At 40.6% G+C, this 13,924-nt stretch overlaps 1 protein-coding gene across 3 annotated transcripts in view; it reads right to left on the bottom strand.

Annotated features, from left to right (window-relative positions):
• POLR3E (RNA polymerase III subunit E) overlaps positions 1-13,924 on the bottom strand; it is an 892,447-nt gene that overhangs the window by 483,598 nt on the left and 394,925 nt on the right. For all 3 annotated transcript variants that reach the window (XM_044089628.1, XM_044089629.1, XM_044089630.1), the window contains 2 exons: positions 7,052-7,101; positions 791-910 (listed from right to left, as the gene is read on the bottom strand). In XM_044089628.1, coding sequence (XP_043945563.1) covers positions 791-910; positions 7,052-7,101 — 170 coding nt within the window. The remainder of the gene's footprint in view (positions 1-790; positions 911-7,051; positions 7,102-13,924) is intronic.

The raw sequence follows: 13,924 nt of genomic DNA on the forward strand, positions 1-13,924 counted from the left end.
GATGAAAAGGACTCCCACTAACCATTAGCTCAGTTGAAAACCAGCAAACAAGTAACTTCCCCCTCTAACAATTACTGAATGTTCACAAAACAAGATATCTCATTCATCAGGAATGGATAATGATGTTGCTGAATCTGTTTCGGGTGTGGTTCTTTGTCGTATGATCCCAGTACTACCTTTCCTGTAGCATACAGTTTATAACTAGGCCATAAGATCGAAGAGCTGAGATCCACCCCTTTGGTTTTTAGGTTACAGTAAATCAAGGGCAGTTCAGTAAAACGCACAGTGATCCCAGCTATTAAATACATTATTCAGTGACAACTACTGAGCTCTGCTCAGTCAAGGCACATACATATATAATTAGTCAATTATGGAAAAGCCATTCCACTACAGCAGAGCTAAAAATAAGGGATTCATTTCACAATGTATAAACAGAACCTACTGCAACAAATATCATGCATTTTGTATACAAGTAATGTTTGTAAAGATGATACTTAACTGAAACAATACACTTAGGCACACTAACCATTCACTATTGGACTGTTCAACTATTCGAGGGACTAATGATAAAAATCAAGGTTTATTTTAAGACTTAAAGAATGGAAACAATACTCTAGGTAAGGGTGACATTTCTATACTTCTGAGTGGCTAATTCAATTGTCCATACAATAAAGGGACCAAACAGAAAGTTCCCTCTGATCTGGAGCAAGATACAAAATAAAGTTACTTTGTAAAAGCTTTTGAATATGTGCCTAGCTTGCTACATTAAGAACTGTGCTTGTCACATTACCTTAATGCCATAATAGTGAAGATGGGTCCATGGCTCCTCAGCCTGTTTTTTCTGCAGAAATTCATAGGACTGAACACGTCGCTGCCGTGCTTGTTCAGTTTCAGGGCGTGCAAAACGAACCTTGAATATTACAAAAAAAAAAAAGATCAATTTTCAGCACCCAAAACAAGTTGTACTTTTAATGGAATATTTTACAAGGAAGAACAGTTATTGTAAGTATGATATATACATGAGGCTAGGTCACAGGACAGTTCGTGCCAGCTTACAACAAATATCAAGAGAATACAGAGAACTTTTCTTGGTTCAAAAGGGCTTGTCTGAATACTGATAAAGGAAAGCCAAGTCCCAGCAAGTTTCTTTGGCATGTCTACTCCCCAAAAAGCAATTTAACAACCTTTTTCTGTTCATGTTTAGTGCAACACAATTAACTTTGCAGTAATGATGATCCCATTGATACTAGGGGGTTGGTATAATGCTTCACATCACATACACAAGATACAGGGTTTGAGTCTTACATTTGGGTTATGTCATATAACAATATAATCCTACCTCTTTAATGCCATAACCTACCTCTCTATTATTTTTTTTTTCAATAATTCACATTTTTTAATACATCACCAAAAAAAAAAGTTATGACTGTACTTTTTTTTACATATATAGTAGCTAAGCTATGTTGTTTTTTGTCTGTTAGTTTTAGTGCAGCAAGAAGCTTTTAAATGTATGTACTTATTGTTTGTCAAATTTGGCTAGACTTAAAATGGCCTGCCATGGCAGACAGCCTAGCAATATTCTGTGAAACTACGAAAACTGCTAAAGAATGACTGTGTAATTCAGTTTCTTTCCTCTTGACTGAAGTTGAAAAACTGGAAAACCTACACAAGACGGTTTACAATCCAATGGAATGTCCTCAGCCAAGCACCCAGAACACAAACCCCTTCAGTGTTGACCATAGGCTTCCCATTACATTACAGGGCCAGTCAAAATCTTTGTCTACATGGCCACATATCTAGAGCCCACTGAACCTAAACCACACACTGACTGTGTGTACTGGCAAGCTGTTCAATCCCACATCTTAACCAGAGATTGCCTGCATAAATATTTGATGCATAACTGAAACTTACCACAAAATGTTTCAAAGGAAACCACCTTACCGGAAGGCACAGTGCAGAGGAAGTACACAACCCTCACACACTTGTTAAATCCAGGTCAATTAACAGGACTCCATGCCATGTTCAGAAAATCAAGAGTTCCAACAGGAATTTGCCAGTTTCTGGTACCTATTCTTAGCAAGCCATGCAACCTGATCAGGTATGCAAGCCCAACTGCAAGTTACCAAATTTCCTATTTTCTCTTCCCTCATGCTTTCTAGCACTGACAGCTATCTTCCTCTCAGTCACAGAACTGAATGCCAACTGGCTGAACTGAAATTATGGTATACACATGCTCTTTAGTGCTCAATGGCACATCGGACTGACCATCTAAAGTCAAGGCACTCACCTGTTTATATAAAAATTAGACCCCTCTGACTAAATAGGCCAACAAATACCTTGTACCAGAAGGCATTCCTGGCCCTACAAATCAAAAGTGGCCAGAAAGGATCAACATCCTGGTCTAACAGAAGGAAGCCTTCCCCATCCTAAGAGCAGCTGCTGCAACTTGCTTGTTAATAAGTAATATTTCAATACATACATTTTTTTAAGTTATGGCCTCATAAGAAATCCCAACACCTTAAGACAATCCAAACCAATTAGGAATCAGAAGAGTGAGCTATAAGGAAACATTCCGACTTATTAATATTAAAGTACCAAACCAGCCTGACATGCCCTCATTCTGTGCCAATTCTAATTAAATAGAACCTGTACCACCAGTACAATGCAGTCATCCATTTGGCACATGACTGGTGAGCTCAGTACATTCTTCACCTGGAAGGCACAGTCTTGCAATCACTTAGTCTTCTAACAAAGAATTTTGACTCCAATCCCCAGGGAACGACAACTGTCTCACTCCAACTAGAAATTTTCTTAGCAGAAATCCAAGAATTAGAAGGAAATTAGTCAGGAATCTACAAAGTTACTGGGCACCAATCAACTTCAACCATATGTAAAGTATAGCCCAAACTCCACTCGGTCATTATATAAATGTCCTCTTTACAGCAAGTCAAATACACAAAGGAAATAACAGCAAGGCCCCTGAATTCACACATGCTTTTATATCTTATAAAAAAGTCCTGGAACAACCAATGCTCAAAATTTTTCCTCAACAAATGCTACCTGCAAATATCCTCAAAGCTTTTGAATTACACAATCCAACCTATTTCCCAACAGTATACCTCAGATTCAGATTTTCAATTCAGTGTTGCAAGGCTAAATAGCCTACTGCTTCTGTGACGGGCATCTTCTTTTGGTTCAAGTAACAAAATGACTTCCAGTTAATTTAGTTCTTCCTATATTTTGCTACTAATCCCGACTGCAGCAATTAAACAGCAGAGTTAACATTCTGAGTGTTATTATATGAGCCTTAATTTGCAGGCATCAAGTTCTGAGGTCTTTCCAGAGAGCATTCACATAACTGCCTCTGCAACTCTCCCCCTACGGCTATCTGTCTTATCGAGGAGAACACATCTTTTGAAAGCTGTGACAAACCACTATGCAACTCTACATTATCCCATTCACCTTCCTCCTTCTGAATCTTATATCTGCCAAACATTTCCATTTATATTCTGCTGACTGCTTGAGGATAAACTACTTTTCACAAAAGATTGATTTGGCATTCTAATTTCTCAATCTTCAGAACCTAGCAAACACCCTAGCTTAATTCCTTTGTGACTTAGGATTCTGGCATAGGAAGAAAGGCTCCAAGGTTGCATTAAAGTGGTTTTGGTCACGTTTGTAGGTGCCCGATTAAGAAGGAAATCTAAAACTACCCTTCCCTTAAACGAGGGATTACTTTCCATATCTGATGCAGTCTTCATGGAGCAATGTGAGTGGTTCTTTGAACATCTGCAAATGTTCTTTTTATTCAAGCTTAAGCCATGACCACCAAAAAAAAAAAAAAGTTATCTTCCATTAGCACTTCAACAGGGCAGTGGTTTCTGGCTCACAAGGCTCCAGGATTAGTTTTGATTTTACGGCCTTCCTTGGAAGATGGAAGTGCAGGGCGCCTTTGAAGAGCTGGTTTACTAAACGGGTTCCTATTGCGTGACCGAAAATTGTAAACAGCGAACGTGTAGTGAGCGAACCTGACTGGTCGAAATGTCGCACGTGTAACATGGAAATCGCCGTAGGGAATATTTTCCCTTTACTTCAATGCAGTGCGATCTCAGAGTAGGACTATTTAAGTAGCGGGGGGGGGGGCAGGGGGGCTTGCCTCCTGCCTACAGTGTTTAGATAATTATAGTTTTTTATTTTTATCTTTTATTATATTTTCAAAATTTCAAATATCGCTCATATGGTGTCGACCATATGGTGTTTGAAACTTTCAAAAATATAACATAGACCCTTACTAAACTATAGGTATGTGCAGTAAAGCATGTTACTATAGTAGCCGCATACGCTTCAGACCAATCCTGCTGTAAAAAGATCTGACAAGTACCACAGTAATCCTGCTGGGGAACGAACCTGCTCTTTTCATTTGTACCTCCTGGAGAATTTTTATTAACTAGGCAGGGCTTCCTTGTATTTGGCTTCCAGACCTCCTTCATGATTTTGAGCATGTCAGTCTATGCCCCTGTAAATTAGGATGTACCAGGATACTACACATGCATGAGAAGGTCAATAGCCAGTAGTAAGCTGAATGTCACTTCTAACTATGCCACCTGGGATATGCCAGTGCTGAGTGGCAAAGGGTCAAGAAAATAACTTATTTTTGAGGCAAGACCTTTCAGTCCATATGTAAGCCAGGAATGCTGCTGTTAAAAGGACAACACCATGATCGAGTAGTATAAAAAAAAAAAAAACGGGGGCATATGTACCAACTCCAAGTTAGTTTTTGAAGCTTGGTAGTATAGTATTCAGGCATAATGCCCCTCAATGTAACCTACATGCCAGCAGACGTCAAATAGTGGATACCATGAGAGCAGGATCCCTGACCAGTAATTATAAATGGCATCAGAGCAAAACTAGATTCAGAATTCCAATACATTGTCAGTGACCAACAGACCACTTTGCCTCCCCTAGAATCAAGCAGCATCTTCGGTACTTTAGAAGGCTTCCATGCAGCAGCATATGGACAGTGTTTGCTTCTCTCCATCCCAAAGGGCAGTCTTTTTCAGTATGCATACCCCTCTCCCACAAACACATCTCTTCTACTAAGAATGCTGCAACAGGTGAGAATGGAGAGATCCTGGATGATCACAGTGGCCACGTACTACCCAAACAGGCAGGTCTTTCTGGGGCAGAGTCCATTTGTTCCCAATTTTGAATGTTCCTGAATAAGCCCCCCAAGCCCTATCTGAGGAATCAGCTGCCATGGCATGGCTGTGTCTGGAAATGCAGAAAGGCACGGCCACATTCTCCATCACATAAGAGAACCACCAGGTGAACACCTGTTAGTGTGGCAGGACCAGACTTTGCCTGACTAATGGATAACAGTGCTACTCCCAGAATTCTTTCAAACAAGCAGCTCAATATGAATTCCAGTTTCCTTAATGAACCACTGTCTGAGGCACCAGCTGTCATGATCTGGTTTACTAAGATATGGAGAATGGCATGATCATATTCTCCAACACCTGAGACCCACTAGGTGAACTATCATATGCAGGGGAGGGACCAGTATTTCCTTATCTAACGAGTGAAAGTGTTGCTCCCCTTACGCTTTAAAGGTGGAACATTACCAGGGGTACCATCAAGATGACCCAGGCTATAAAGCTCAGAGCAGAGAGAAACCCACTTCCTATTAGCAGGACCTGTGGACTCGACCCGCTGGGACCACTTTCTCCTGGGTAGAAATGCCTTACCCATCATCCTATCTAGGGTGGCTCCCACGAACAACTTGGCTGTGCTGGATGTCAGACTAGACTTTATAATGCTGATTCTACAGGTAGCTCAGTGTGAACTCCAGTTTACACTTGAGCACCTTGTAGTAAAGCAACTTTCTACATATGGGTATAACATGCACTTTTCCGTTTCTCATGAAGGCTACCACCACTGAGAGTGAGTTTGTGAACACACATGCACAGCACTAGGGAGATCAACATGATTGATATAAAAATAAAGTAGAATAAAATAACTGAAAAAAATGGTTCATAAAAAGACAATGTAATAAGATTAAACTTAACAGTCACTCAACCACAATTAGGTGGGGAAATCTGTAAGGTAACCACACACTGGAAGTGCCACATCTCCACTGGCACACTCCCATGAAAAACACCTCCCCACAAACATGCTCACAATTTTGTGAAGAAAAGTAAGCCAACTAGCCATAGCTGTTCATTAAACTCACAGTGCTCATCTGCCTATTTGGAAAAGAAATAACGATCTACTTTAACCAACTGAACAGCTAATAGTGATTTTTTTCATATTGTACAAGATTTCTGACCTGCTGCACAACTTTTTTCTCATGAGCAAAACTTCAAATGATGTTCAACTACTGAACTATACTTTTTTCTAAGGACTTATGAGAATTTCAAATCATTAAAGGTGTAAATGCTCGTCATCTTTCTTTTTTGATTTGATACAGAAATGTGTTAATCTCGAATAAGGATTTTAAAGCTCGGCTCTAGACAATTACACCCTTGACCCTCTGTCAAAGGACTGAATCTATTTCGTAGAAACAGTGATCAACATGGAAAACGCACATCCTTTAGTATACGAGCTCTCAGGGGAGTCAAAAATTGTGCTGACTGACGTTTGGTATAAACACTACAGCCATTAGACAGGAAAAAAGAAAAAAAATATTCCCATCCTTGTTCACCTTTTATGGTCAATGAAGTAATGACAAACCATGACTTTTTTAATGATTCAAAGCAAATCAAGATGCTGGACAGGAAAAAAATGTGTGCGTGTTGTGGGGGTAACTACAGACTTGCCAGCTGCAACAGTATAGAACACATGTAGGCATGACTCATCATCTGCTTCCAGCAGGTCTCTAATCTGAATGAATGGGCAATGCAACAGTTAAACACATATTACGATAGTTCTCAACTAAGAACAAATGTTTTATTAGTGGAGATATTGTTGCTGTTATCCTGAAAAGTCATTCTGCATCAAAACTGGTCAGGACAATAATTTAAAGTTTTTAGAAAAGCACACATGCCGTACATACCGTAACTTGTTTAACATCCTCCTCTGCTTCATCCTGCGAAGAATCATCAGCTGTAAATAATGAGTAAGGAAAAGATGAAGCATGCCAATTATTTTCATGTCATGCTGCAATACAAAGAAGCTTAAGCATTACAAAATCCAAAAATTAAAGATTTGTCAATTAAAATGTAGGAAAATATGGAACATTTCATTAGAGTATAAACAAAAGCATGTTGGCTTTGCACTGAGAAATAACTGTGATGTTTTTAGCTCTACCTCTACAAAAAACACAAAATCTGCTTGATGGTAGAAGTAGTCATTAAATCGAATCTAATCTGCTGTTCAGGTGCATTTCCAACACTGTGTGTGCAGAGGTCACTGTCCTCTCACTCTAAGCTTGGTGGTCCAATCCAGGTGACATCAACACTGCTCGTTGATGTTGCACACCAGTGCCGTTTTGACCAAATCGCAGTAACCTGAATTTTTCTGCAATAAACATCAAATGCAACACATTTTTGTGCAAGTTGTTGCTGCCATACTGGTTAGAGTTGTAGGTAGAAAGGATTGGTGTTAGGGTATTTACCTCACAGACACAAGGTACAGGGTTTGATTCTGACCTTTGAGCGAAACTGGACAGGCTTAAAATGGCCCACAAGCACAGCTAGTCTAGTACTTATCTATAAACCTATGAACACACAAAAGTCCTCATTCAGTGCTGATGGGTGATCTTTTGCTTGGAAGAGGGAAACAAAGTGAAGCAACACCAGAGAACCTCACATGTGGTACACAGTCCTGTACAGACATCCCATCTGGGTACAATACTGGGGAAAGACTTATCATGCTCATTAGAATCTAGAAGCACCACCCAAGTTGGTCATGAGAAGGTAGAACGGTAGTGATATATGGCAAGTCTCACTCCTAGAAGTAGGGGTCAACAAAGCACCCACACTTATTCAACCTTTGTTGGCAACAAAAAAGATTAGCTGATAAATGACTACTCACTGAAGGTTAGACAGGCAATGAAGATGTAATAGTTTAAAAAAGTACATCAGGCCTAGGTGTGTTATTCTTGTACTCCAGTTGTCACACCTTACAATTGTCTGCTTTTTGAAGCTTTCTACACAGTACTTGCTACTCAGTCTGCACTGCCGGTAAATACTTCAGTCAAGTACACACCAAGTTCCTCCCCTACGTCCTATACCTCACGGTGAGACTAGAGTAATTCTTCACAACACGTACTTATTCCCAGAATAAGAAATATTTACAATGATGATGATTTGCAATCTGGTAAACAGCATTTAATACAGTTTTTTTTTTAATGAACGCAGGTTCTTTCCAGTGAAGACCTGGTAGCATTTAGCTACATTCTTACTGGTATACAAAGAAAAGAATCATGCTAGGGAGCACACACGTCCGCACTCCAGACCTGGATCACTGGTATGGCATAAAAGTGGCATGCTATCATAACTGTGGAAGATGAGAAGTATAAACAGCCATGTGACTGGGCAAAGGAAAGAAAGTGTAGCTAAGTGAAAAGCATCTAGTTGGCAGATACATGGCTGCATATGAACACATGAGTCTTGGACCAAGACAATCTCAGCTTCATGTCTGCCTGTTGCATTTCTGCAGAAAACTGTACAACAGTACATGAATCACTCAAAAGTCTGCAATAATGCCTATTGCACAAGTGTAAGAAATCACACTTGGAAAGGTCCAGTGCAGTAGAGTACTGTGCCCAGAGTGCTTATCCACCTTACTCAGAAGGCATGGGTCTCGTATACAATTGATAACATTATAGTAGAATACACTTAAGGTTAATGGAACAACACGAGTGAGATAAAACTTACTGGATAACCCAATCAAGATTAAGGTAATGTACAAACAGTACTTCACATCTGCAGTGTTCACTGACCAGCTAGACAATGGTCTGTGAGGTCTATGACAGAGTCAATGGCAGCGACAGCATAAATCGTGAAGCCACCTGAGAACTGCTAGGGCTAGCCGAATTCTATTATACTGCCCATCCCCATCTCATTTCATCAGATACACTGGCAAAGAGAACAATGGATTCTAACAAGTCCACCCCCCCCCCAAAAGTCTGATAACCTAGGGTTCAGGTAAGGCTTCTACAACAGCTTAAGAGTCTAGTTGGGAAAGAGGCTCTGTGACTATAGCTATGGCACTAGAAACATCCCACAATGTTAATGAATTAAATTAACACCCTGGGAGTTGAGACAATGGGGATGACTCAAAGCCAAATGCTGAAGTAATTTCTACAAAAAAAAAAAAAAAGCTCCCTGAGCTGCAGGAAATGGTTGAAGACCAAGTGGCCACAGCCCACATGTCAACAATGGAGCCATTCCTGAAGGATGAAGAGAAGGCAGCTATTCTGTGTTGAATTTAACATTCACTAGTACATCATCCACTCGATGACAAATAATACAGTTGGCAATCCACTATGAAAAACCATCTGCTTTGCAACTGCAAGCCCTTCCACATATGGAGCAAAGATGATGAATGAATACCTGTCTCCACTCCCCTAAACTGAAATACCCATCTTAGGTGCCACATTACCTAAACATCACCGTCCATAGAATGAAGGGCTCCACCCTGCTTTCTGCCCTCATAAAGAAAACAGATGAATGAACTGGCTCATAGTCAACTCAGAAAGGATTTTCAAGAGGAAACATGAGCTGGTGCTAAGGGACCTCCAGTCCTTGTAAAAGACCAAATATGATTCCCTAGACACACTGGTCTTATTCTCAGATTACCTTCCAAAAATAAATGAACATCCATTGAGCTCAGAGGCTTAAATGATAAGAAGCCAAAACTTGTCAATTGTGATGTTTATGTAACATAATAGGTGGTGGGTTCTTCAAAGAAGAATGCAAACAGTATACAAAAGCCATCTTGTCAGGTGGTGTTAGGCTACAATCCTCTCTTACATGAGGTCATGATTCACACAAATGGGTAAAACATGTACATCACTGTGAAATAAATTAATCTCAAACCATATAGTGAGCTGAAAAATGGCAGGTTAACTCTTAGATTAATTGAGTGGGGTTACTACACTGTACAGTCATGCCCAAATGCATAATTTCCTAATTGGCAGCAAAGGCCTGCTTAAGTGGAAGGCTTCCCAGCAGCTTCAATTGCCATATGGTGGAATCAACTATTACTCCATTAGCTGTTATCGTAACAGCTGGGGATGCACTTGGCTTGGACTAAAACACTTCCTGCATCACCATGGACCTGTTTTTGTTGAAATTTTGCCCTTTTCAGTAACAAACAGGCAACAAGAAAAGAGTTTTGGTCTTTCTTCACTGAACCTTTGCAGGAATCTCCCACACCACAGGATGGAGGACATCCACTATTCTCTCCTCCCTCACCTTGTTGCAGAAGAGAGGGATGGCACAATTTTCCTACATATAAAAATGTTGATCTACAGTACAGTGTTGAATGCCATCTAGTTTAAGACTGCAGCTTCACAATCTGGAAGACTCGAACCACAACTCCAGCAGAAGAGGTACTGACTCAGTTTGCCAATTAATTTACTCCTCAGGAATTTGAACTGCTTACAGAGTCATGCCTACCTAATACCAACTGCTAGACAAGCACTGCCTCCATCATGTACATCCCACTACTCATCCAGATGCCAAGCAATGGATTGGCTCTATCTGTCCAAATGAAAACAGAGCCAGTAAAAAAGCTCTGCTTTCAAAGCCTTTAATGCTCTTAGCTTCATTGGGTTGCTGTGGAGCACCCTTTTCCAGAGAGGGAGTCGCATCTTATACCGTGAGAGCCTAGATGAGCAGCCCATCCTGCAAATAAACTACCCATTCGATAGAATATATGTGACTAGTTTAGTTGAAGAAAAGAGGCCCACAAAAGGGTTGTTATGGATTGCTCAACAGGAGCAGGTCTGGGAGTAACTCGGGTCTAGTCATATTATTCTGGGTCCTGGAAGCAGCTTGGAAGTCATAAATATCTCACAATTAACTGCAACACCCACAGCTTTGGGCATGTAAATGGAATCATGTTCTCCAAGATAGCAGTCAAACCCAGATGTAGCACAGTCTGGGCCTGTAGTCTATAATGTATCATCATCCAGCTGGCCAAGATCACACCCAAGGACTTCTACAATGCAAGAATGACGTACAACTGACAACACCAAACTCCATGCCCATAAAGGCAATTCTATAAGCCTTATTCAGAAAGAACTCCCAACCCTCCCTTTAATGGCATCACTGCAGGCATGCTAAGGGTATACCTGCTTGGGGCTACTGACTGCCAGCTGTCCAATTACAGAAATATGCTGAGAATCTTTTCATGCAAGGCTACAGCCACCACTGCCAAAACCTTAGTAAAGGCTTTAGGAGTTGAAGAAAGTCCAACTTCAACACTGTACTTGAAGTGATGCCCATCAAGCAGAGGATTTTCTTTACTTGTTCCACAAAAACTGATGTGCCAAAGGATCAATCATGCACAGCAACAATATTCAAGTGACCTGAGGAAGCAAGGGCAAGATCCTCTGCAAGAAGATCATCAAGAACAAAACTAATAACTTGTTGCTGAAGCTGCTGAGGTCAAGAATATGGAAGAAATCATCCATTTCCTTAAAGATGAGGGAGAGGTAAAACACTCCCCATTGTCTAGACTTGCTCCAAGAATTTCACAGAGATGAAACTCAGCCAACAAAGGTACCTTTCTGGAAGATGTCCAGTGAGCTACAGAATGTGATCAAGAGTAACCACAGCTAGAATTCACGGGTCCTTTGCAATGGTTCTCAAAGCCACCGTAAACTCTAAAAACAGCCTTCCCAAATCAGAATCAGAACTGCAGCAAGGTCTTCTTGAGAAACTTGGCTAAGGCAGGCAAAGCAAGACTTCATTGAGCTTCAATGCCTCTCATGAAGCTGAGGTGGATTCTTCTTCCTACAGGGCTGGCTAGGCTTGGAAGAGGACACACAAGGAATAAAGATCAATGTTGCAAGTGGTAACAATGACAATGGAATTCTAATATAGCAAACATCACAAATGCCTATTAAAGTCTTACTCTGAACTACTTACTGAATAAAGGGACACCTACTACTTAGCAATACTAATGAATGCATAAGAAAATAGTACAACTGCAATCAGAACATAAATGTACAGGAACTCAGAAGGGCATGTGTGTTTACAGCTAACATTCATTTCTTATAAAGCCCTCCACAGAGGTGACTGCTTCTCAGGAGGTCATAGAAAAGGTCCTAAGTAACCTGGACAAACAGTGCATGCTCTAAGTGATCATTTGAGATCTTGTCCCTGTATTCCTCCTTAAGAAGAAAACCCATGCCATTCTGAGCATTCGTATGCCTGTGCCTGCAGCCAAAGCAGAAGCATAAAGCATCAGAAGTGACATAGCCCATCCCGGAAACTGCAAACAATCTAATACATTCCCCCTTGAACACCCGACTTTCTACTCCTATTTTTTTGTTCCCTCGATTTTACTCAAACTTCCTATCACCCTTACATGCCTTAACACTCTACAACTCCTCTCCCCTTCATTTCTCCCTTTTAGCTATAAATATTGCACATGCAAATCTTATATAATTAGCCACATGTGATTGTGACAAATCTTTACATCTAATGTGTTCATTTGTTACTTTAAGAAAATATAAGTATTGTTAATTCCAATATGTTTTTGCTACTAGCTCCTCCATTTGCATCTGCATCACAAGCCAACCTTAAAATGGTCCACGTCGACGAGTCCTCTACCCCATCAAAAAAATTTAAATAATTGAACCACCTCATGGAAGTCCTCTGGTTTGTCCCGAATCTGCTTTACCAAGTGAGAATGGAAGTATTAGATGAAGAATCATAACTCTAAGCCCCAAACTGGAAACAGTACAATCTTAGATTACTTGTCCAGATTGTTTTGCTCCTTGACAGGTGATGAAGCAGCAAATTACTGTGATGCATGGGGCCTAATGCTGACAATCACATAAAGATCAGCCAAAGGATGCTTACTAATTTGTTCTACCCACCCAAGCAAGGGCTCATAGAATGCTATCACCTTCTAAAAACCAAAAAAGTAGAGTCAGGGTGCCTTCCAGGAAGCCTGAACAGTATCCTGAATGCCAGACTCCACAAGGGAAGAAAAGCCTGCTACCTATACATGAAAGCTGCACAGGCTTTTACGTAGAGGTACTTCAGGCAAGGCATTTGTGAGAGCATGAGACTGCATCTTGGTGCAATTAGAAGTTTCTCGAGAACCGGAAGGCCTCTACATGGGAGGATCCAGCAAGACAGAAAGTGGACAGAGCACTGATAGACTGTCAACAAATGCCTCCTGCACAATGACCTCTAGATCCCTTAACTACTAACATAAACCTAAATGAATGGGACCACACTAAACACAGCATCATACAATAGCAGGCAAGAAACTGATTAACACTGGCTGTCACAAGGACAAGGAACTGTTATATGATCACATGCCAGATAAAAACAGCAAGAATGGAAGAGAGACCTGCACACAAAGTGCTGGTTTTAAATCATATTTTCCAAGTGTTCATTTATACATTAGTGACTCAAGTTCCCACCAGACATAAAACCCAGCTCAGCTAAGCTTAGGGTAAAGCTCCAAGAACAGCAGTCCTCAGGCCCTGTTTTCTGCAGCTCTGACACCAAATGACGCAAGAGACTACTCCAGAGATTCAAGACAGTTAGCTTTAAGCTTCAGTAAATCAATGAGGGTGGGATGCTGGGCTGTTTTGCAACCCAGAATACGCTCCACAAGGTGGGAGCTGGCAAAAAACCTTCACCAGTCCTCTCATTTTCTAGCCAAATAAAAAAATGGCGTTGAAACAAAAACGCTCTTGCAATTACCATTTTTTAATCAGCTAGTTGTTGTTGTC

Source organism: Protopterus annectens, chromosome 12.part0 (assembly GCF_019279795.1).
Source record: "Protopterus annectens isolate FY-2018-M chromosome 12.part0, PAN1.0, whole genome shotgun sequence".
Lineage (NCBI taxonomy): Eukaryota > Metazoa > Chordata > Ceratodontiformes > Protopteridae > Protopterus > Protopterus annectens.